General features: G+C 31.2%; 1 protein-coding gene across 6 annotated transcripts; it reads right to left on the reverse strand.

Annotated features, from left to right (window-relative positions):
• Positions 1 to 1,406: 1,406 nt before the first annotated feature.
• LOC121599612 (troponin I) lies at positions 1,407 to 26,477 on the reverse strand. 6 transcript variants are annotated; one of them, XM_041927561.1, is made up of 7 exons: positions 26,335 to 26,477; positions 22,276 to 22,430; positions 22,077 to 22,200; positions 14,547 to 14,647; positions 4,699 to 4,742; positions 4,476 to 4,617; positions 1,407 to 1,644 (listed from the first exon to the last, which is right to left on the reverse strand). In XM_041927561.1, the coding sequence occupies exons 2-7, from the start codon at positions 22,417 to 22,419 to the stop codon at positions 1,567 to 1,569; spliced, it is 633 nt and encodes a 210-aa protein (XP_041783495.1). In that variant the 5' UTR covers positions 22,420 to 22,430; positions 26,335 to 26,477; the 3' UTR covers positions 1,407 to 1,566. The 6 variants fall into 6 exon arrangements, with proteins under 6 accessions (XP_041783495.1, XP_041783488.1, XP_041783478.1 ...); XM_041927554.1 differs by lacking the exon at positions 14,547 to 14,647 and adding an exon at positions 19,833 to 19,933 and having other exon boundaries at positions 26,335 to 26,476; XM_041927544.1 differs by lacking the exon at positions 14,547 to 14,647 and adding an exon at positions 11,629 to 11,729 and having other exon boundaries at positions 26,335 to 26,475.

The raw sequence follows: 26,477 nt of genomic DNA on the forward strand, positions 1-26,477 counted from the left end.
GAGCTAAGCCTGCGCAGGCCTGCGCAGGAATCGCTGAAGTCTGCAGCCAACTATCAAACTCCATATAAAAATCGTGGCTAGTATCGTGAAAGGCCCCAATAGATGTTTCACGGGTTTGTTGTTAAGTCGTGCGAGTTGACAAATGTATAACGGGACCGTTCAACTCTCTACTGTACTAATGTTTGACCTTTTTAAGTTTTTGGGTTAATTTTGTCAGTCATAGTAAATTATTCAAATTAATTTTATCAATTTCATAGTAATTAAGCTAACAATAAGCTATTTAATATATGGTAGCTATGACCTTGGGTTGCTTACAAGCTTGCTTTTGTAGGGTGAGTATTTAGCTCTAAGAATTAAGCACGGTAGTAAATCGGATTCAATAGGAGCCGTTTGGTTTCGATCGGAGAAATCCAAATTCAATTGGAGCCTATGGATTTGTTGTCGCTGGGAGCAGCCGGATTCGAAGCCATTTTTTATTTTGGAGTAGGATCCAGATTAAAACTGTCGGAGTGGATTCAGTGATCCAATCTGAAGCATCCATCACTAATGAGAATCCGGCTCATTTGGGGCTTGATCCCATAACTGTAAGACAGGCTCCCGCTATATGTCCCATCCCGCCATACTAGCTACGGAGCTAATAACCCATTTTTAAGGGCATTATCGACTTTCAACGATTCGTACCACTTGTTCGTCTATAATGTATCTATGTCTTGTTTTCGTTCACGTATTCGTAACCACGCCTCTTCCTCTCCGCCATAAATACTTTTCTCCTTTGATTTGTTTGCATCTTTAGCCTTAGTTTTTTTAAAGTCTTATTATGTTTGTGAATCCCATGATGAAGACAAAAGTAAGTGAAATAAAAACAAATAAATAATTAAATAAATGAATAAATAAGTATATAAATACATCAATTAATAATTAAAAAAATGAATAAATAAATAAATTAATGAATAAATAGTTGAATAAATAATATTAAATTTAATTAAATATATAAACAAATAAATAAATAAATAAATAAATAAAAAAATATAAGAATAAATAAATAAATAACTAAATAAAGAAGTAAAAAATATATAAATAAATAAATGAATAAAAAAATATGTAAATTTAAACGGACACTTTGTTAAGTCGTAAGAGCTGATGATTGTATCAAGAAACCATCCTGCAACATTCCTTAAAGCTTATTTCGACGTGTCGAAAATTGCATCATTTTGTTGCTAAATTTAAAATTGTATTTTTTTATGATTATCTTTCAATAACGGATTATAAAACTTACATGATGTTGATATAACACTCAAATGAATACATTTTGAGTAATGAAATTTATCCTTCATGTGAAATAATTCTAAGATAGAGCGACAAAAAGAACAACAATGAATAGGAATAAAAAGAAGAGAAATCAGTAATCAGTGACAAAACAGACAGGACAATCTTTATTCTTGGGTTGGCGATAACATCAAATAGTAATTGATTTGTGGATCAACACCGGCATTTTTCCGAAAAACAAACAAGAATGATTCAACGCTTCTGTATCGAGCACAATATTCCTTGGGTTTCGTAAATTATTTATGCTTCAGCTTCGACAGCTTCTGCTGCTTCTTCCTTCACTTTGCTGTCACCTTTCTTGGACCAGTCCGGTTTCTTCTATTCATTCAGAATCATGTCGCGATGATGCATCATATGTGTAGGTTGTCACGAATTCCCAGATTGAAATTAAACACGAACAGTTTGATGATGACGAAATGATGAAGAGAAGTTGAAAAGGAAAATTGAAAGATAAAAAAATTAGTCATGATGGCATATGGCATAAACATCGTGAAGAACATCGTTAAGAGATTCCTCTTCTGTTATTACTTTAGGCGTCACTATTTGTGTGGTGATGTCAGCATTATACAGACTTACTGGGCTTTTTGAACCACGTAACCGAATAGTCTGTCGTTGCTACGGGGGAACGATCGTGATGGGAATTGTCTTTGTAGGTACAGGGATACCCATTAGATCATCGGGCCACCCCGATTGGAAATCAATATTACTTATAGAAAACTTATCTATTCTTTTAGTATTTAAGAAAATAAGAAAAGTCTGATTAAGAATATCTCATTCATAGCGTTTACTATGTTAATTATTATAATATACTTTGTATTAGATGATACAAGGTATAAAACAAACAATTAATATAATTTTATTATTCCTCACGAATGGGATTGGAATCAAACAGCAGAAAAAATGCAAAAAAGAAGTTATTTTAATCGAAGTCTTTTTAAAACTATTCAATGATGGAACTCACAGCAAATTGCATCGATCGGTAATTTTTAAAATATATCCGTTGATTTTAATTGATATTGCCTTTGATCCAATTATTGTTTGAAAAATATGAATAAAAAAGCAACTGTTACATTTTATATTTTAGTATTTAACAAATTTCAATGACTTTGTTTATTCTCGTACGGCTTCTTAACGTGGCTCTTGATATCATTGAGATTATTTATTTCCATTGTTATAAAAAACAAAAAAAAACTTGTTATAAAACATAATATTTTACGACCAACGGCACAAGTAGCAAAATAAAAAAATCCTAATAATTATATCCAATTAATGTTTGTGCTCGAATATGTAACCGATTCTAAATAATTGTTGATACAGTTTGAGAAGTGATTTTGTACGGGTTTTAAAAATACCAAAACATTCCCAATTCACTTTTATGATATTTATTTGTTGAATAATATTATTGATTAAGCTTTTGATGAAGTAAAAGTGCATGATATCATCTATCTCGGGGGAAAAATCAGGTGACAACAATACAGGAAATAATTAATATTTCAAATTCAATTATGATGATCAGTGAGCAGTTATACCTCATCTAAAGTATTTTTTTGTCATATTTTGCCAGTAATTTTCAAAATCTACACCAAAACCTAATTTTTGAACGATATAAAAAAAGAATGATTCTATCGAATGAATAACAAAATCTAAAAATATTCATAATAAAATGAGAATAATTTTTTTTGATTGTTTGCCATTTATTTCCCATATTTTGCAAAATTCGATTGCTCAAAAATTGACGTCGAAGAAAACCTGATGTGTTTAAAATCATGTGACAGCTATTAAAGTTAAATATTGTTGTTTGCATATCATATTTAGTATGTTTTGATTGAGTGTCAAATGGATTTATTTATATGGTTGGCTTCATTCTTCGTAGATGCCGGGTCATGGTGTCTGCTACATCTACTTCTTCTGCCAGTCGGCTTTCTCCGATTTCTTCGCCTGTTAAAGGTAGTAGGAATCGGTTCATAAATGTAAATTTTTCATTATTTTGAAGGTTTTGAGCAAAAAACAAAACGTTATGAGAAGGACCAAAATCCGAATCAAAAACATATGCGACATTAAAAAATACTCCGATTGGACCTCAAAATGTCAAAAAATAGGTCCCCATTTGGCGCAAACTAAAAAAAATCAACTTATTATGTTGACATCCTGTATGACTGAAATATACTCACTATATTTTTTACGAAAAGCATTGATCTTGCAACAAAAATATGTGTTTTAAGATTTAAAATAGTGATTACGGTTGTCATTGTAAAAGAAATATTTTCTATATTGTTAAAGAAATATGGCTAAATATTTTCACAATGTTGGGTGTTTGTTGCGCATTTACGGTAAACGTAACCAGCTCATATGTCAAAAAACTTTTGACTATTTTTAGTGAACATCAGCAAATAACTTTTATTCAAAAAGATTTTCATTGTTTTCATTAAGCAGTGAAAAGAAAAAAATATGATTTTTAACATTTTATATTCTATTATTTTCTCGATGCAAGAATAACAGCTTATGTAATAATTATTATTATTATTATTTATTTAATCTTCAACGGGCCGTATGGCCTAATTTAATAATGATTTAATCCTGTTAGTCTATGGACATTTAAAATAAAACCGTTCGGTTTTATAGCCAATAAAACTTAGAAATGAAATAAAAGTCATGATGTAGAGAACAAAAACCTGTTAATTTTTTTTAACAATAAGATTTGGAGATATTGAAATATTGTTGCTATATTTATTGTTTTTAACTTCACGTTATTATACGTTATTATGAGCTGTTATTTGATCAAGACTGTTCAATGTATATTTTTTTCTGTTAGATATTTTTTATGATCTGATTAGAATTTTTTTCATTTTATACAATCCTTAGTATCGAGTGGATGCTGTTTTGTAAGTTAACATTGAGTGGATAAATTGAAAATATGGCTTTATACGTTCCGTAATAATGGAACAAATTGTGTGGATAAATTTATGTAAAAGACTATTCTATTTGTACCTGAGCAAAAAAAATGGATGAAAATACAATATATGTTAAAAAAAATTCAATACATTCTGAAGAATAAAATGGGTGTTGTCGCAACAATCAAAAACAAATTTTACAATTTTTTTTATAAAGAGGTCCTTCAATCTAGCTTCAGGCAAAACAATAAAGCTTACCTCTTTGTCCTCTTCCTCAAGAGTAAATTCCTTCTTCTTGACAACCTTAAGTTGATTACGGAAGTTGAACTCAGCAGCCTTCTTTTGAAGTTTGGCAAATTTGTTCTCATACTTGGAAACCTTCTTGAGAGTTGGCTTAACACTGTTGGAACAAAACGAAATATAATTTAAATGAAAGTGATATTGAAAATTTCAATTGAAAATTAATAATTCGTATACTCACAACTTGCCACGTAGATCGTTAACCTGGGCATTTAGATCGGAGATCTAAGTTTTGTGTACATAGTGTGACAATAGAGTATATTTAAAATGAGAAAAAGTATAAGAACAAAATTAGTGCGAAAAATTAAACAACACATTTAGCTATGAAACCAAATTTAAGCGGAAAAGTAAGCATAGAGTTTCTAAGTTGATGATAAAAAAATTGGAGATTATATACTTGCAAAACATGCATGATGATTTTATTTCCAAATTAGAATTAAAGAAAAGCAGTGAGGACGATAACGTCAGAAAAGCATAATTACATTATTTTTCTAATCATTAAAATTTGAAGCATTGAGCATCACACCAAGGCACCAGTTACTATAAAGTTATAGGGTCATGTTATTCAAGTTATTGAAACTCTTGTGTTTGGTTTTAATTTAAATGTATAATGAAATAAAGATATGATAAATTTATTGATTGCGTTAATGTTTAAACAATTAGTTTTAGAGTAAATATTCCGATTTTTGGGATTCAAAAATATTTGTTTTAGTTTTTAAATAAGTTAGTTGATAATCTTTGAGATAATGAAAAATTATTTTATTCTTCAAACAATGCGAAATAGAATATTCATTTTAAACTGAATGTAGCCAAAAATGACAGCGTTTTTTATAATATTTTTGACAAATTTAAAAGCGCTTAATTGTATCAAGTTGGGTGGAATTCAAATCAACCATGATTGTAAATTGCGCTTGATGACCAACTCAAAATCAATGGAGCCAATGCCAAGAAAAAAATATAAAAATACAATAACTTTAAATTGCATGTGTTTATTGAGTTGCAAATATGTTCATTATTATTTAATTTTATTATTCATGAAACGAAAGTTTAGCATATTTTTCTTGTTTTGATTTACAAATATTAGTTGAAGATAAAAACTTGCTATTGATTATAATTCTTCTTTTTGTATGGAATTTTAAATGATATATTTAAAATTGGTAATAAATACTTTTTTTTGTATTTCGTAACATATTTTCCTAATGAAGAGATGAAGGAAAACTGTTATGCTATGTAGTATAGGGTTCATAACATAATTTAAATGCATTAAACACTGTGTATAAGGTTTAATACTATTTTGACTGTAAAATCTTTAATTGTTTTATTTTTAACAATTAACAAAGCAAAATTCATTACTGAATACAACGAATACACCATACTAAGCTAACAGTATTAGATTATACATTCGATTCAAAGTTTCATCGTGTGTTTCAAAGGTCGCATATGGTTTGAGACATGTTAACAAAATATTTTGTAATTTTTTGCTTTAAATATGCTGTTCGGTATGAGATTGTACAAAAAAAACTGATAGTTTCATATACATTTACATACATTTTATATTATACTAATTTATATATAAATCAACATCGATTATCCAAAATGCTCAAGATTAAAGGTCTTCAAGATGAGAGGTTCTCTAGTATTTTTTACGGAACACTACGTATTTGATGTAATAAGAATTGAATAAGAAATATTCGTCCAGAATAAGAATGACGGTTTTGGTATTTTAACAATACATTTAGCTTGCTATGCAAATTAATCTTAACTTGTATTCTTATGTATGCATCGTGAATATCCGAAAAGATTTTTACCTAGTAACATTTTACATTATGAGCTTTGGAAGGCTGTTCTTCCTGATAAATAATATTATTAATTAACTAATAAGGTTTTAAATTGAGGGAACGCCAGCATGTACTAAAACTACGTTAAAATATATGTTTAACTATTTAAATATTTATTAATTATACAACGATCTAAAAAATGCAAGTTTTTTGCGAAAGCTATGTAAGTTATAAATGACTTGCTCAGAAGCAAAGTGTCTATGTAAGTTTTGGTAGTTTCGTATAGGATCTTCATCGAGCAATATCTCCTTCTTTCAGGACAAAACCAAGTTAAAAGGTTATTCGTATTCTAAAACAATATTGCCACTTTTGAACCGTATAAATCACGTTTAGACCGTTTGTTCAGCCACAGTATGCTAACCGTAACTAAAATGGCTTTCGGTTGCCATAATCACCATAGCGAAATAACTGATAGTGTAAAAGAAAATCTATAGATTGCCCTTCAAAATGGATCTGTGGCCAGCCACTGGTAAAATAATTAATTGATAACGTCTGTACTGAGACCGCGTAAGCTTATACCTCCTCAGAACACAATTGACATATATTTACTCTTTGTCGATTGCTTTCATTGTACATTGTACATTCTACGAATTGGCTCTAATAATTCATTTAGTGACTGGATCTTTATTCATACTTATTTTAGTGATGCAGTAACTGATCACTTACTCGTTATAAAAGCCAGTTAATAATTTTATGATCTTATTGGGCTAGTATTCAGCTGGTACTCTGATATCTCATTCGGCTTAACACTTATTCATCAAAGAGATCATATCAAATAGGTTTACAAATTTAATTTTTAGGAACCCAACACTTCTTTTTACCTCCATATTAACCCAAATGTTATGGGTTGTCGATGATACAGACTATCTTCGCTTATTTTCCTTCTTTTCTATCAAGCATAAAACATAAAATCTCACATTTATATTCTTGTTCTGATCGCGGTGGCAAGCTTATTTGGCAGTATGCACATTTTTTGCAACAATCAAACGATAAAATTACGGTAAAACACAGTTGAACCTGCCTTGAGCTCAAACTCGCATAATGGATGTACAATTGATTTACTTAATTATGTATTTATTAGTTAAAGGGAACACTTGAAAGGTAACAGGAAACTAAATAAAACATCATAGTGAACTGGTCGCATATGTTTCGCGTTGAGCTCTCAGTCCGATAGAGACTTTAATGAAATTGAAACGTTTTAATGAAATTTTAACGCTAGTTATTAGTGAAATCTGTTATAATAAAGTTACTTTTAGGCCAAGATGTTTCCATTTAAGCCGAGTTGCTTGAAAGTATAGCTCAAAAGGTCGATAAATTAACTGATATTTAGTTACTTCTATCAATGCTAGTTATGGCATCTATTTTACTGGGTTAACTCTAGTCTTTGTTGACATAAGAATATATTTTATAAAAAGTTGTGAATTATGCATGCTAAAAAAAGAGTTTTGATTTTTTTTATTTTACTTGCTCCAACACTATTGAAATAAACTTTGTAAAACTAAAAGTTATCCTGCTATCAGATATTTCAAATATTTTGAGTTCGTATTTGGAATACTCGTATCATGACGTAAGATGAATGGTAAACATAGATCAGTTTGCCATGTCGAGTCATGCAATCATGTTAAATAATCACAGTTTGGTAAAATGTTATTTCATGTTGATCAATTAATCAATTAATCAATCAATCATGCCTTGGAATTACGTATTTTAACAAAATATAATTAAAAAATCATTTTTTAGTACATGCTTACCGTGTATCCCTACCAAATATTTACTAAAAAAAACCCTTGCTGATTGAACAAAAACTTTAACATTCAGACTGAACAGCACAATATATTTGAATTTTATCAACACGTTAATCTCAAACTATTACCATGAACAACTATCAACTTTGGAAAGATTCCTAAAATACTCCCAACGATTCGAATGTTTTGCGTGTTTCTGTACTTAATTTATCTAATTTCTGGGCTTTTTGGTTTGATTTTCTTTATCAATATCAAGACAATATGTCAAATAAACAATAATTCAAAATGATAGCGTTACTTGTGTCATCATTACTCTTGCAACTAGTTTGTAGTATTTAGTGAATTTTGGAAACTTGAACAAAAAAAAATCAATAATAAGATAAAATAAATAGTGGATATAATAATTGATAAACTGCGGTTCACATAGCGTAGTATCCATTACTATTGCTATTGCTAATGTAATATTGCTTGTGTATCAACTAATAATAATTATGTAAAATAATTGTGTTTAATGCAAAACGGCATAAAAACATGAAATTAATTAACTCTCTCCATATCGTTACTTTCGGTGTTTTTTGTACACAATATTTACTAAAGAATTCAGAATGACATTGTTGCTCATAGAAACACGAAACGAGTTCGTAAATTATGATGGAATGATTGAGCATGCGTTTTTAAGATTACACTGTTTTTCAAATGTGATCATACTTCAAAATCATACTTTGATTACATTGGCCTTCAAAAATGTAATTATAAAATAGTTTTATTGATGAAAGGATACTATTCAATTCCTATGGCTATTCAAGATTATAACCACCACTTTTACACAAAATGCTACCAGGCCCTAACGCCCTCAAGAAGGAGGTGTTTGTTGATGAAATATTTATATAATTATTAGCAAAACTTTAGTGTGCAGCAAAGAAAAGGTAATTTTTTGGACATGAATGTATGAAACGCAAAAATACATTGCAACTTTAAAAGGTTAGCGCTCAGAAATAAATGAAACCATTGCAAGATGTGCGAAAATAGACATAACTCATATTATATTTATATAAATCATTTCCGAAGAAACATGATGTGTAAGTTGAGAACGAAACGATTGATTTTTTGGGTGTTGTGATGTTCTTTTATACTCATTATTTTTGTCAACCTTTTTTTAAATTATAATTAACATATTATATTTAAAAAGTATTAAAAGATTTTACTCCTAACATAAAATAATATTTTAGAAACGTACTATGGCACGCTAAACCTAGCGGTGTTTTTATCATTAAGTATCCTTTGACATAAAATAATAAAGGCATAATAAAAACAGTGGAAAGTACATATAATGCCCATATCAAACAGTGAAATAAATTAATCAAAAAATAAGTGAAAAAGTGAAATGAAGGATTTTTTTACTTATAAAGTTTTCTTTATAGTAAAATTAAAGATAAATAAATTATATCTGCAAGAGTATTTGGCAACTACTTCAGTTTTAATTAAAAAAATGGTTTTAAAATATTGGTGTAAATACACCGACAAATAAAAAATAAAAATTGATTTTTTTTCTGCATTGCATCTAAAAGGTTAAACGTGTGTTAAAAATATCAATATTTGATAATGATAAACTTTATATTTAAATTATTGATCTATTGGAAAAATACTGTGTTTGCTTAAAAAACATAAACTAATCGTTGTTGTAGATTTTTGGTGTACATAACCTAAGTGGTTTAACCTTGCACAGTCTTTTTATTGGGAATCTGACACAAAGTGTCACTTAAATTGAATCATGAGTGCTTTTGAACACCAATTAAAAATATATTAAAAATTAGCGATTTTGTACAAAAGATTGTGAATATTTCGTTGTGACATCAAACTTTTTAATGAAAAGTGGTTTTATAATGCATTTTATTGAGTTTATTACTAAACAAACAAATAATAAAACAAAACAAACTTGCATCCATGTCTACTAACTCGTAACACCTCTGCTTTCGCTATGCTTTATTTATTATTAATATTTTCTTAACATTTCCTCAATAATTGTTTTATGCGTGAAATCTTAACAAACATAATTTGAATAAACAAATTCTCTAACAGAAGTTTAAAAATATAAGCATTAAAAGTTCATGTAACGAAAAAAATAAACTTATTCCATTATCACACATATAACCAATTTTTGTTCTTTGCTTTTGAATGAAGCACAACATTGACGAAAACTCCTAATAAATTAAGAAATCTAACAAATGAAAGTAAATCTTGCAAATCATATTAATTTATACAAACTGAATAGATGACACAGTAAATGACAAATAAATCATAAACAAACTGGAACAAAAATTCAATAAAACAATTCGTTTATATACACTCGAGAACTCACAGAAGAAAAAAGTGCTTTTAAATAATAAAGCTGTCAGAAAACAAAACATATGTTAAAACAAATAAAATACTACCATGCTCTGCACGAGTTATAACTAACTGTATAACAATAATAATTTTTTTTTATCTGTACAATAAAATGAATATGTTTATCCTTTTCAGACGAACTAAATAAACTCCCGCACAAAAAAGCGCTACTGAGTCTAGTTTGTTATGATTTTGTTTAATAAATTGTTAAAATGAAAGGATTTTTCAAATCACTTTTTACTTTTTCAATCTAATACGAACGTGTCCTTTATTCGTTTACGTATAATATTGAAAATAATGTTTTTAAATTTAAAAACGTTGTTTTAAAACAATAAAAAATTAATGAAGCATAGTCACTAAGGTAAAGACTTTTCATGAAAGAAATCATTTTCAATCAATTTAAAAAAAACAGAGAGGACGTTATTTAAAAAGTGCATCCATGTACACAAGGCATAAGACCGGACAATCGGGAGAATAATACGTAATATCAACAATTGCATATTCAAGCAGAGTTTTGATAACAAATAATATATTAGCGCAATACTCAAAAAGACAGAACTTGGTCGATGTAATAAAAACTTTGGTTACCATTTCTTTTACACTATTACCAAAGTTTTTAATACATTTTTCATTGATTTTGATAAACTATGGGTCACAATCCTGTACATTTATCGTGAAAATTCATGAATAGAAGTCTTAGTGAAGAAAAGCGAAAGAAGCAACGAAAGATATGAGATGAAGAAATGAGAATCTCAACATAAAAAAAAACTAAAAACATTGTTGATGTTTTTAAAGAAAACCAGACGAAAAAATGTTGAAATAAGTGCACAATCACTTTAATTACTTAAAATGTGAGTGAAAATTATAAATACTAGGAAATTCAAATTACGTGTTGAAATGCAACTACAATTAAGAATTCAAACTCATGTTTCACGTTAATTTTGTATTGTATTATTAATGAATTGTAAAAAAAGTCCTGCAATAGTGTGAGTTTTTCTAATTGGATATGTATTAAACATTGATAATCAGGAGTGGTTTGGCATGTATTCATGGAATGGTAAAATGGCTTATATTTATGGAGTTTACGTGAATTGCTGGATTGGTTTTAATCGGTTTAAAATAGTTTTCGAATTCAATCAGTACCTCCCAATCTCTTTTCCGGACTTCATATTCCAAATCCCATTTTTGGCCTTCACACGTATACATACGGTTGTAATATTCTTTTACAATGTCTTTCAACTGGTCTGCAAATGGGAAAAGCGAGTATCGATACTTAAATGAGGAAAGTTTTTACACAAGTTAATCTTCTAATAGTTATGATTATTATACACAAAAACTAAAATACACAATATTGTATCAATTTACGATATAGATCAAAGAATAAGAAAGTTTTGAATGAAACAATGCAATAATCATTTCTGCAAACATTGATTAATATGATATATAACGATTAACAAATAACATATTAATATAAAAAATGCAACAAATACAATTTATTATTAATAGAAATTACGCCAAAGTGCGTGTTGCAAAATATGTATCTATACTCATATTTATTTAAGATAATTATAATAAGATTTGAATCATTTAATTCTCAATGAGGTTGAAGCTAATGTTGCAATGTGTTATTAATATAAAACTTGAAATGTCAATGGAATGCTTATAAAACATATTTGTGTGAACTGTAGTTTTACTGAAACTATGATTAATATTGTTTCTATAGTTGTGTAAACATATAACATAACGCATATCATATTTGAATGTAGAAAGTCCCATTTTGTCCCGATATCTTAAATCTTTCGTTTTTAGTTTTTTCCTGCTTACTAACTAAAGCCATTCGCCTCATTGGAAAATTCATTATTACGTAATAAATGAAGTTAAACAAAGTATGATGTCATTATACTTTGTCATGTCAAGATTACACGATATTCAAAGAACGTGTAATGAATTTTGTACATTAAAACAAATATGTATCAAGTATTTCATAACAATATTAAACAGTTTAATTTTTTTCGGAGAATATATATTAACTCGTATGTATGTTACGATTTATGTTACGTAACAGTGTGAATAACTTAAGATATTTTTCGAAAAAAATCATGAAGAAATAATTAGATGAACCAGATAGTAATATATGTTAGCTAAGGTTTAATAGTAGTACATATTAATAGCACAAGCTAATATTACTAAGTCAGTCTTGCATTTACATTTCATTCGTTGTGACTCAGGAATTTCAGAAGGTATCTGTGGTTGTTTGTTGAGTTTTGTTAGATACATCACACCATTTTTTACCCATTTTCACCATATGTTTTTTCGTTTGTATTCGTTTTCACTATTTAATGGTCCCAGAATTTATAAAACAGTTGATTCAAACAATTTTGAAAAATATGCAATAAATCGTGAGACGATTCGAAAAATATGGGATAAATCCAGAATAAAGTAAACTTTAAAAAAGTCTACTGTAACAATTTGAGAAAATGTACAAATAAATGAACATTAAACGTAATAAAATCCAACGAACACGTTTCTAAGCCACATCCAGAATAAAGCAAGGAAAAGGGTTACATTTGCTTGCACCATTATGATAATACTTTAAAAAGTGTTTGCTTAAAATGAACAATTAAACTTAATCAGGCCCTTGAAACAGATAACATGTTTCATTGGCTCATCGATTATCAGTTACATTTTTTAGAAAGAAAAGAAAATATGTTAACCAATATTTATTAAACAACGATTTGAAAGATGGCAGGAAAAAAACTAACATTTTTAAACATAGTAGATTTAAGTTCAATCAAAATTAATAATTCTACTCCTAATCCAATTACAGTTAATTTGATTGATATCTGTTAAAGCTTTCGATAAAACTCATAAATTTTTACTCATCTCTTTTAAATGTGATATTATTGCAGTAAAGCTTTTTGTAAGTTCACTCTCAATAATAATACATGATAATTCAAATATTTTACTTGTATGTAAAAATACTGATAATTTCAATTTATTTCATTGGAGTGATGATTTGTAAGACTATTGTTCCCAGTAAAATAATGCATATTTTATATTTGCATGATACTATGAGCGCCAAGCCTCATTTTATACATTCTTGCTGAACTACTTTTGTTGTGCTTGAATAGATCGTATACTGTACTATTGTGATAAAGCTTGAGTAACATACTTTTTGGTGGAGTTAGCTATTATAAGAATTTAAATTACGTTAAGGAATTAAGTGTATGTTCCAGTATGAAAACATGTTGGTATGCTTCTGATAACAAAATGTTTGGTAAAGTATAAAGCGCGAATGATCAGGGGGGCATACATAAAAATAACATATATATAATTGTGCATGTTCATAACGAAGTATAATGACAAACACACACTCACGCTCATGAAAATATTTATATATTGTATGTATTGGGACAGTTTTGTGTTAATATAAACACTCAAATTTATGTATAACTATTTATAAAGGAGAGTGTGTAGATTATTTGTATACATTATTATTTCAACGGCATCAAAGTAATTGTATTTTATTTGTTTTTTTCCTGTTTTTTCATTGGCAATCAAACAATTTAATATTCCGTATGTGTGAGTTGCGCTGTCATCAGCTAGTCATGATTATTGAATAAAAATGCGCCTACTCTCTTCCATTTATGTAATTGTAATGTTGTGAAATATGTTCTTCATCCAGAAGACAGGAGAAACAAAACACTAAAGTAGTTTTATTTTCTATTGAATGAGTAAATTACATGCTCTGGATTATTTTTGCGTTACCTATAGCCGTGGAATTGTAATAAAGCACTCAGAACACAATATTTGCTTCAATAAGTCATATTTGATGCATTAATTTTGTATGACTATCAGCTTTAGAATTCCTAAATATGTTTGATTATTGATTTGAATAACAATATTTGCAACATCGAGTGACAGTAGGTGACACCCAGAATCATTGAAATTTGTATCTTGTAAAAAAAAACAACAAGACGTGATTAACTTAAAATAAAATTTTAAAAGAGCCACTCATTAATGAATCAAACGAAATGATACCGCTAAATTTTAAAATTTACCTCATACTGTTTCAATTTTTCCGTTCTTTCTAAATCAAATTTGTCACCTTCCAAACCAAATACCCTATTCCAATATTCCTTACATATTGTTTGGAGCTCAGCTATGAAGAAGGATAAAATAGGCGAGATTATGGATGTTATTTTTTATGCGTGTTTTTTTTCGACCAACATCTAACCTAAGTTAGCCGCTGTCTCAATGGTTGAAATGGAAATGATTCTAAAATTCTTGTTGTGGTATAAATCACCAGTTTAAATGTAACAATTATGTTTAGATTATATTTTTTAATATATTAAAAGAAAATAATACAAGAGGAGAATATATATATATATTCTCATATATATATATATATATATATATATATATATATATATATATATATATATATATATATATATATATATATATATATATATATATATATATATATATATATATATATTATATATATATATATATATATATATATATTTACGTATTAATTTTTTTATTTATATAGGCAACCCTGGTATACTGTATTGAATTCCAAAATATAAAAAAGGATAAAAATTTAACAACATGTAGTTTATGTTGATTTTAATATGTTTCCCCCATTAATATTTTCTGCAAATCTTTTATGTTAATATTGTTTTTCCTTTTTTAAGATTATATCGCATTGCCCGTATTTTAATCTTGAAAAACATTATTTTGAAGAATTTATCTAAATTTAATATAAACAGTCGGATATAGGATTTCTTTTTTGGAATTATTTTACTCAACATTATTTTTTCTATAATTTGAATGGCTTTTATAATGATAACTACTTCTATTGAGCATCTTAACGTCTCAAAATATTATTGATTGTTTACTATCGCCAGGAATTGTGCGAAGGACTTTTTCCATGTTCTGTGTTACACTGTTGAAATGCTTTGTCTAGCATTTCTTAGTCTGAATCCTATTCAAACAGTAAGTATTGCCTGGATTTCCTTGCTTCATAGCAAATTTTCTCCTTCTGCTTCAGTAAAGTTTTTTACTGAAAGGGTTCTGTCATGTCAATGTCATGTTTTTACTGATTTTCAGTTAAACAATTTACTGAATACAGTGTTTATATTAGTCGTTTCGCTGAATATCAGTAAAAAAAAAAATACCGAAAATGCAGCAATTTATTTTGTCAAATCGACTTATCAGTCAAAACATTAAAATAAAACTATGTTAAAGTTGCTATGTGATTAAGCTATGTGATGTGCAAAATGTTGATTTTGTAGGCGCTTACAGCCATCCCGATAAAAATTCAGGTGAGATTTCGATTTGCGGGGTTATTTCAAAAGAATTGGCAGCAGTGTTGGTTTGTACAATCTTGGTTACAATTCACTTTACTTGCTGAAATTTCGTAGTGTCTGTGAGTGTTTACTGAACCATCAAAATTTGTTGCGGCTAAATACAGTGTAAAAACTATATCAAACAACTAACAACATGGACGAATATGAGGTGATAGACTGGCAATCTCTGCACATCAATAAAAAACTCAATCTAAAAAAAATATTTCGTCACTTTTTCATCGCTACCAACTACTGTATAACCAGTAATATAAGAAAAGGCTTCACTGTGATTTCTGTAAACGAGCTGTCATTTTTGTGAGCATCGAACATATCTGAATGATTCAGTAAACATTCTGTTTTACTGAAATGATTACTGAATCTTCAACTCCAAAAAAACTATAGTAAAATTTTACTGAACTGCAGTAAAAAAAATGTTTCTGTATAGAAATTGCCTAAGAAATTCTTTCAGTTTTATGTGATTTGCGAAAATATATATACCAATCATTCGTTTCGATCTCTTGTTGAAAACCACTTCTACGATATTTGGTTCAACATCTTCTATTACAATGCATTGTAACAACGTTGGTTTAAACATTTACTCTCAAATCACTTAAGTGAACATTATGAAACCGTCCAAGGTATTGTACTGAACCGACTCATTAACGAGGAAAATAGTAACGTGAGAAGGATGAAAATGAATTTCTTTTTACATGTTTTGTTTTAAGATTGGTGAGGTTTAGTACTATGTCAATTCGCATGCAAACTAGTGATGGGAAAAAGTTCGATTCGATTCCCGCTACCTCTGAAGTTTTCTGGAATTGATTCCGGATAGAAGGCCCGGAATCAGTTTCGGGAATCGATTCTAGAGTCGGCTCCGGAATTGATTCCAGAATCAGCTTCGGAATCGGAATCGGCTCCGTAATTGGCTCCAAATAGGTTCCTGAACCTGAGTCGGAATCGATTACGAAATGGAGTCGGTTTCGGCATCTCTATAAGAATAAGCGTTAGGGTCCAAAGATTCTACGTATTGATAGTCGTAAATAATCAAAATGTATTTATAAACGATCCATCTTCATGCAGATTTCCAGACTAATTTCGCTTCTGATACTTCTTATTTCAATTTAGGGTTATCCGATTATCATTCCAGAGCTAGTTCCATTTCTGTAGTCAATCCTGATTCCATTTCCCGAGTAAATTGTGAATGGAATGGAAATTGCCAACTACTGGATCGGCTCCGGAGTCAACTCCGGCATCGGCCCCGAATCAACTCTAGAATTGACTCCCAAGACATTCCCGGGTTCGACTCTGTAATCGGATGTGGAATTGACTCCGGAATCAACACCGCAATCGGAATCGAATCCAGAATCGGATCCGAAATCGGAACCGGATCCGGAATAGAAATCGATGCAAGCATTACAATCGGCTCCGGAATTGATTACGAACTCGGAATCGGAATTGGGTAGGTCTGATACCAAGATTTACCACTAATGCAAACGTAAACTACCAACCGATTTGGAATCACCAGCTTCCGTGTCGATTATATTGATGCGTCCGCAAGATAGTTGTCTTCTTGTAGAATGTTTTAAAGGCAGGAGGGAATGGTCTAATGGTGCAATGGAACATTGCTCTTATTGCAGTCCTAGTGACAATTGAGTCTGTGCTGAGGATCACATTGGAATATGCAGGAAACCTTTTCATTGCGCACACATATATGTAAAGGCTATCCGTATAGAAATGGAGAATGGTGCAGGTACGTGATCTGCCTCCACGAATCATTAATGCGGAGGCTATTAACGAGATGAGTAAATTTCGATTGTCCTTAGCGTTCGGCGTAAACATGACCATTTTTATGCTTTTCTGTGACACGTGTTTAGTTTGTTCAAACAACGTTGTGTGTTCAGTATGATGTCTTGAACGCTTGCAATAGCATAGTCTCCTGATCGGGGAAGGAACTACCTCAATTTTTTTAATAACAATATTAATCTAAAATTCCCTGCATTTGCTGCATCATATAAAATTTAAGACTTTGGTATATATTTTACAGGGCCGGTCTGGTGGTACAGTCGTCAAGTCGTACGACATAACAACATATGTCCGTCATGGGTTCAAGCCCCGAATAGACCGTGCCCCCATACGTAGGACTGACTATCCTGCTATGGTAACAATAAGTCACTGAAAGCCAAGCTCACTTCACTAGTTGGTAACAGGCAGGCCTTGACCGACCGCGGTTGTTGTGCCAAAGAAGAAGAAGATATATTTTACAATGAAAAATATTTCATTCACAAGAATGATGTACATACATTTGCTAAAGACTTGAATTGTTTGCTTGAGACTTGAATTTTTGTATTGATTTTTGAAAAAAAAAACACAAAAAGACCGTAAGTGATCATCTCGACAATCAAATGACAGTGAAAAAAGATTCTATTAATAGAAAATAAAGATTAGCAAACATTCGTAGCCCTCGCAAATTGAGCAGAGGCTTTTTAGAACAGTTTGTGATCGATCCACTTCCTGTATTCTCACCAACGATAACATTTCTTTTTCTTCTACGTCTTCGGCGGAATGCAAATAGGGAGATTCCCTTTCAATCTTCCTTTTGAAGAGGCTAATGAGGTCAATTTGTGTAAAGTCTCTATAAAAAAATAAATAAATAAATCTACCTTTTGATCCTGAACCTTAAACTCAGCATAAGCTCAGATTAGCTCAATTGTGAATTATGGTGGTTGACAAAAACAGCATAGCACCAAGTTATAACTATTTCTAAAACAAGCCCACATGCATCGAGGGCATATCGTTTTTAGACTGAAAACAAAGCTTTTTCCAATCCCATAATCCAATCCCACCCCCCATGTTTTTTCACAAATCTTCGATTTGATTGTCAATTGAGAAAATAATAATGAACTTTGTTTCATTATTTCACCTATATATGACCGAGAAGATAGACATTACCTTTAAAATATATAGTATTTGTGCAGTTAGGATTTTATAAACTGAATAAATGTTCATTTTTCCTTTGTTGTTCAATAGGGTCGCCTTTGCCATATTGCATGAAATTTTACATCTTTTATATATGTGGAGAAAATCAAAGGTTTTTCAAAACATAATATCATAAATTAGTGTTTTTTTTTTAATTGAACATAGTACTAATTACAAAAATAAAGATTGCTTAAATTGTGTTGATTGACGTAAACATACTTCATCGAAAACCACAACAATGTTTTATTAAGATCTAAAATTATTATAGTTATAATTTAGGGTAAGACAAGTAACATAAAAGTGATGGAATATTGATTTATTTTGCAGTCAAAACAACTTTTTTTTTGCGTTTCTAGCAAATATCATTTTTTGGGAAACGATTTACTCAAAATTTGTTTTCCAACCATAAAAGTTTTTTGAAAAGTGATAATTTCCTTGGAAGTTTTGACTGCTGAATCAACTTTGTTTTTCACCTTCGATACGCAGTGACAACTTGTGGTATATAAAAAAAATCTATTTACTTTTACGTAAATATGAGAAAAGCTAGCTAAACTTAGAACACAAGAGAACGGAGCTAAAAATATCGCTTATAATGATAGCAGCATTGAGTAATTATTTAACAAGTTAAGCACATTTTATGAATATTGTTATTGTAGAAATTAAATGAAACTTCAGACTTTTTGCCCCAAAAAACATACATAAACAAAAAGTATTATCACCATTGAAAATAAACACATATACAGGGAAAATCAGTTATTACGTGAAAAAGGTAGAATAAATTCTGCAGATTATTAAATAAATAGATCAGTGATTAACAAACAATGCAACGTAGATCATGAAATATTCTATAGTAAGAAAGAAGAGATAGCGCGCAGAAGAGAGCAAATTAAGAAAAGAAGATATGATCGAACGTTGAGAGAGTTCGGTCATCGCAGGAAGAGAAGAAAAAATGCAACATAGCAATACATGTTTCCTTTCAAATAGCTTTCATAAATGTTTGCTGCACTTATGTACCTCCATATCTTTCCTTTTAACAACATACTCAAGATCGTACTTTTCCTCCTCCAGGGAATTTATACGCTGGTGATAGTCACGAAGTATCTTCCTTGCTTGATCTGATTTAATAATCAGACAAAAGTGAAAATCCGGTAATACAGAAGCGTACGTAGAAATGTGTTTAAAAGAGTGAAATGTTTTGATTAATATATGGAATAAGTGTGAATGTGAGAACCAACGACATGTGTTGTTTGTGTAGAAACCATTTTGTGACTGGTGAATTTTGTTGATATTGTAAGGCACAACAGAAACACAGTACACCAAACATATCGTGTGAAAGTAATGGTATATGTATAAAACATGTGTGTGTGTGTGTGTGTGTGTGTGTGTGTGTGTGTGTGTGTGTGTGTGTGTGTGAGTGTGTGTGTGTGTGTGTGTGTGTGTGTGTGTGTGTGTGTGTGTGTGTGTGTGTGTGTGTGTGTGTGTGTGTGTGTGTGTGTGTGTGTGTGTGTGTGGTGTGTGTGTGTGTGTGTGTGTGTGTGTGTGTGTGTGTGTGTGTGTGTGTGGTGTGGTGTGTGTGTGTGTGTGTGTGGTGTGTGGTGTGTGTGTGTGTGTGTGTGTGTGTGTGGTGTGTGTGTGTGTGGTGTGTGTGTGTGTGTGTGTGTGTGTGTGTGTGTGTGTGTGTGTGTGTGTGTGTGTGTGTTGTGTGTGTGTGTGTGTGTGTGTGTGTGTGTGTGTGTGTGTGTGTGTGTGTGTGTGTGTCTACATACAAAACTTCTTCAACAAAAAAAACTTTTTTGGATTTTTTATCTTTTCTTTCCCTTTTCTTCATCTTTACTTTTCCGGCTTCCTTTTACTTTCTATTCTTTGCTTTGTTCAACAGTTTAGTTTACTTTTTTTATACTACGTTGGCATTTATGGTGACCCACCATGCTTGCATGGTTTACGATTTCATGTTTCAGTGCTAAATCGATTTTTGGCAGGCATGTTGTTTTTTATCCTACTTTCTTCGAATTACTTGCTAGGTCCAAACCATTTAACAAATCCAGTGCACATGGGCCTATCTTTAGCAGTAAATTACATTTTTAATAATTAGAATTTATTGCACCTTGTACAGATTCCATTCAATGTATCATAAAAATACAGTGGAACCCCTCATAACCAGTTTATGCCGTGGAAGTGACTACCTCGTTTTACATACAACTCGTTATGGCGTAAGTTTTTTTTCGGTAAACTTGCTGTGCAAAGTAAAATTTTTGGTTCTAGGACCGCAAATGTGCTGATCAAAAGGCCAATAAACGTATCTAAAAAATGGAAAGTGTATTTACAAAACTAATACTTGGGAAGACATCTCTGCTTCACTATTTCTTTGTCACTAATATTGTTTTATTTTCATGAAAAAGTTTGAAGTTTGAGTCTTTTGCACACCACATATGGAGTTATATGAATTTCCTAAAAGTTGTAGCAATTGGCAAGGGAGATTCTTGCTTTAATTAGCAAGTAGATCCAGAAAAACGGGCTAAAAACATTCGTCAAAATATACAACACATTGGAGTCTCATATAATTGTACGACATTGCCAGGAGGAGGCAAAATATTAATATTAAACGATGCTTAGTATCGAAGTTCTTATTTGCCTGAGCGATGATAAAATTTAAATAAATACTAAATGTTTACCGATCGTGATTTTGATTTCACCCTGGCACCAAAAAACTCTACACGAAAACAAATGATTTTGCTCATTACGCGAGATTTTACTCGTTATGAGAAGTGTTTATTGAGCATTTAGATTTGCTCATTATACGAAAAACTCCTACAAAGGGTACTCGTTATGAGGGGTTCCACTGTACATGGCTCGTCAAAAATCACTTGCTTTGTTACAGCGTGTGCAGCTAATCTAAATTCAAACGTAGAACCTTCCAAATTTGAGAGGCAAAAAACATCAATTGGCCAACAAAACATTTCACACATTTTCATAATCTTTTCCTTTTATCAAATGATTATAATAGTATTTTTTTTCTCTTTTTGATCAAATTACAATACATGGTTATTTACATTACTTCAATCGGTTTACAAGTATGTTAATTGACTATTGCCTTGAAACTAATAAATATATTTTTTGCAGAAAACATGTAAAAAAATATTTATTCAGAATGGCACGAATTAACGACGTGAAAATTTGTCAATCGACTTTTTATCTGTTACCTTCTAAGTCACTGAAACTACTTTAATAAAAACGAAAAAAAAAGCAAGTCTTTGTTACCTTCATTAGCATCCTCAACATTTTTGGGTTTGCCACATCGCTCTTCAATGATGCGTCTACGTTCAGCTGCTTTGCGCTCCTGCTCTTTCTTTAGTTCTTCGGCGGCTTTCTTACGTAAGAGTAACTATTGATTGGAAGACATGTACGGGGTATAAGAAATCCTGCTATATATTTTACTAAAAGTATTTTTAGTACTTACCCTCAGTTTCTTCTTACGTTCAGGGGTCATGAAACCCTTCTTAGCCTTCTTTGCCTTAGAAGCCTCTTCCATACGCTTCCTTACTTCAGCACGCTTACGCTCGATCTCCGCCTGCTTAGCCTTCTTCGCTTCATCGTCAGCCATGGTGGTTTAAGCTGAAGGTTAATGTTAAGAAAAAGCAGATTAAAGACAAATTGATACTTAACTTAAACCTGACCTCCAAGAGCAGCATGCTAGAACTGTACAAGAGATTGTGGTAAATTTGTCGCAAGGTTTGCGTTAGATGTGTTTGTAAGGTAATACACTGGAACCTCAAGTAGCAGGTTTTGCGCAAGAGAGAGCTGTCCCTATGAACTTTTTTTTCGAAATCAAAGATATATTTTGCAATTTATTTTACTATTCGGAGAGGTACCTATATAATCGTCTTCTCATTCTAAAGCAGTTTGAGTATGTTTTTGATGTTTTTTTTTAGTATATTGCAAGTCCTATTCATTATCATGTAATACACGAATAAAACACGAATACTGTACACATTTGTGCCAATTTTACCAGAAATTACAATCAACGTCATCTGTAAATGGGCTTTGGGATGGTCCAAGCCAGGATGCTTAAATTTTAGCCTATCAGGGGATTAATCTTTATTATACGAGTTGATCGATTGACAGTTGCGTTCCACCATATTGGACTTTGACAAACAAAGATAGCTCTTTAAATAGTTTTGTTTTACATTTTGGAAATGAGTAATAATACGTTTCATACATTGTACCACACTGTATTAAGCTTTTTATAACCTTTCTTGAGTAAATATGCATGATTCAGCAGAATAATTCAATAGCAGCAGTGTGATCGAGCATGCGACTAATCGGTTCTTGTATACATGTTTCCAGGCTGAAAAAATCTAGGCTGTAAATATTCCATGGTTTTGTTTTCAGTCTGATGTGTTGTTTTGAATGACGTGTTGATATGATTTCAATCAACTGGCAAACTTCACTTGATATGTCCAATACAGAACAGAACAATCGCGTAGAACTTTGCGAGGGTTTTGAACAGTTATTCTTGCTCAAAATTGCTAAGAAGTACTGCTCTGTAATGGGATGGGATCCGAAGCCCCAGTGAGGGATAATACAGGCTCTCCCATCCAACTCCTATTCCGACACGTCCTCGTCGTGCAGAGTGGTAACATGTGTCACCACATATCCAAGCTTGGGTGGATGGTGGCATATGGCGAACCAGGAGGGGGGTGGGTATCCCGGGAAACCGGGTGCCTGAATGTCGGGGGGGGGGGAGGAGGGGCAACCCGACGCTAAACAAAACGGTTACGTGGGCGCGGGGCCAGTCATCCAGTCCCATGTATTTACAGACTACAGAAAGCATCAGGAATCATCAAAACGGAACTCACTGCCAAATTTTATCGATCCCGCATAAATCATATTTTTTTCTTTTGAAATTCTTACACAAGCGCACATTTTCAGTTTTTGTAGATTTTTCAAAAAAAAAATCAATTTTCAGAAGCTATAGCTAGCTTTAAGTTGTGCTGTTAAAACTGGTCTCGAGGTGCTATAATTATAATTGCTAAAATTATGGGCGCAAAAACTGCCTGCCCACACAAGCTTCTTAATGAGAGGGAGCTGGGGCTATGAATTTGTATGGAGTGCGAGGCCTCATGCGAGCTCTCAGACTGCTCGAATTTGTTTTGAGTTTGAATTTGTGAAAAACAAATTCGAGCAGTCTGCCACCTCACATCCAGGTTTCTCAATCACGACAGTTTCAAAACGCATGCGCCCTCGCCTGAAATTAGCTGGCGAGTGCGAGCATTTTTTTCATCCTTAGTTTCAGCATTTATAATTATAGCACACAAACTGCAAACTGTTTTAAGAGCACAAATTATAAGCTTGCTAAAGACATGAAATTGTATTTTTCTTATTTAAAAACCGCAAAATACATTGAGTGATGATTATTGCAAAGAACTATGAATCGCTTCACAGCAGTTGCAATATGTGTCATGACTAATGAGTTTTTTTTAGCTTACATCACAAAGTGCCGTGAAGAATATGTATTTTAAATTTAATGAAACGAATTGCAGCGTAAAATATTTCTATTTTTATGAATAAGAATCCAAATCCCTAAAAAATCTTGAAAAATGGGCAAACATCGAGCAGATCATATTTTCAAACCCTCCTTATGGTTTTGCTTGAAATTTTATTTTTGATGTGACTTATTGCCAGCTACGTTTTGCGCATGTACGCATGCGCATATTGTTTAAATTTTGAGATTTCTGTTCCAAATTTGGATCGCATCACACGCTAACCCAGAAACAACGTAATCTATCTATTTATAAGATTTTTACTCTCCAAACTGAAAACGTTTCGTATTCCTCCTAAAAAAATTTGAACTGAATTTTTGTGTTCTATTTTTAAGTTGGTCTTTAGTATGGCTTTTTGTTTATTTATAACAACTTTTCTGGAACTTATTTGATTTGATAAATAATCAAGCTGGCAAGAGAACCAAGTGAGAACTTTAATTTAAACAGATTCAAACTAAACACTGTTTATATTCATTCGTAAGCTGGTCATCCAATCATCCATTGAATCAAATTGACATCGACATGGAAAACGAATATTTTACACAATACACTAAAAATGCATTTAGTATTCATAAAATACGTAAAAATCGTTGTTTCCATTTTTGTACATATTTTTAAATTGCTGATATTTTTGCGAAGAATAACCCATATCATTTTTTTACGAACACAGGAGTTTGGGTCATTTCCAGTCGAATTAAAACCTACTGTTCTGGAAGATTCGATTAACGATTGTTAATTTGCAAAAATACAAATAAATGCTTCAACCCATCTTGACCAAGTTCCTTATGCGTAAGATGGACTAGTGTACTATGCAAAATAATACACTGATAGCCAAGCCTATTAGTAGCAAGGCCATGAAAAACAATGATTGTAATGAAAGTAAAAGCATAAGAAAAATAATGCAATGAAAAATTTAATTTTTGAATCTTGTGAAAACTCTAAACATGCCTTTTAAGAATTGCTTTTGTTAAAGAGGACCTTTTGTCAATTCGTATTGAATGGTAAAAATCACAACTTAAAAAACTTAAACAATGGTAGGCTATTTTTTACATTCGAGTAACTAGCATTCCAAACATATTTCTTATTAACTATGATTTTGTTCTACCTCTCCTACATATCTATAGTTAACCGATTTGTAGATTTGTATCCTCAATATCCATATGATGGCAATGCAGACATTTATTAGTTGAAAGTTGTTTGTCCAGCCCATTTCGACTAGCTTAGAGGAGGTTGAACATCTTAAAAATAATCAGTTCTATAGGATTGACACACTTGCGACACTTCCCTACCAAGAATATTCGATCTACTTAAATTAGCTACAGGGGAGTTACCGAACAAAACAAAACAGTCATTTTTTACTTTCACAAAAACGTATGAGGGCACTTAGTTAAATTTAATAATTGTCAGTTGAGTTCCCTTATGCTTGACTTGTTCTTTCAGCCAAGTCAACAAAAGGATCACCTTTTTTGTATTAGCATCTGTATAAAGAACGTTTCACAAATGTATCACTCAATGTTAACAGTGTTGTTGCTTTTAAATTATTCTTTGTAGTTAATCATTTGGTTGAAAAGAAAAGTGTTCTGCTAATATAGGCTTCCAAATCGTAAAAAGTGCACTTAAAATCAAAGAAGAAGTCAAATTCTCGGAAAGAAATGTTCAAAACCACATTCGCAAGGTCACTGAGTTTTTGATTAACTTGGCTGAGCTGAAAGTCGGTTGAAGGATGAAATTTTAGGGCTATCCAGAAGACATAACGTGACACTGTTTTTTAGCTTGAACGAGAGTCGGTGGATTTATCCGAAACAATCACTGTTTGTAAAACGGAGTATTGAGGATCAATATGTTGACAATTTATTGTACAGTTTGCACTATTGTACGGTGAACACATTATAACACGATAGTAGAAAAGTTTGATAGCAGTGGTTTTGTTGGTGTAAAAACAGTAGAACAACAGCACACGCTCACGAACAACTCACCTTTATTCAAGATAAAACTGAATTAGGACGAACTAAAGTTCTGGTAAATCTGCAAACAATTGCAAACAGGGCAGCTTTTCAGAACTAGGAGCACTGTTCGATCCGAAGCGACTTTGAAGACTGGCCCAAACATCAGAGGGTAA

This window comes from Anopheles merus, chromosome X (genome assembly GCF_017562075.2).
Source record: "Anopheles merus strain MAF chromosome X, AmerM5.1, whole genome shotgun sequence".
In the NCBI taxonomy this organism is placed as follows: domain Eukaryota; kingdom Metazoa; phylum Arthropoda; class Insecta; order Diptera; family Culicidae; genus Anopheles; species Anopheles merus.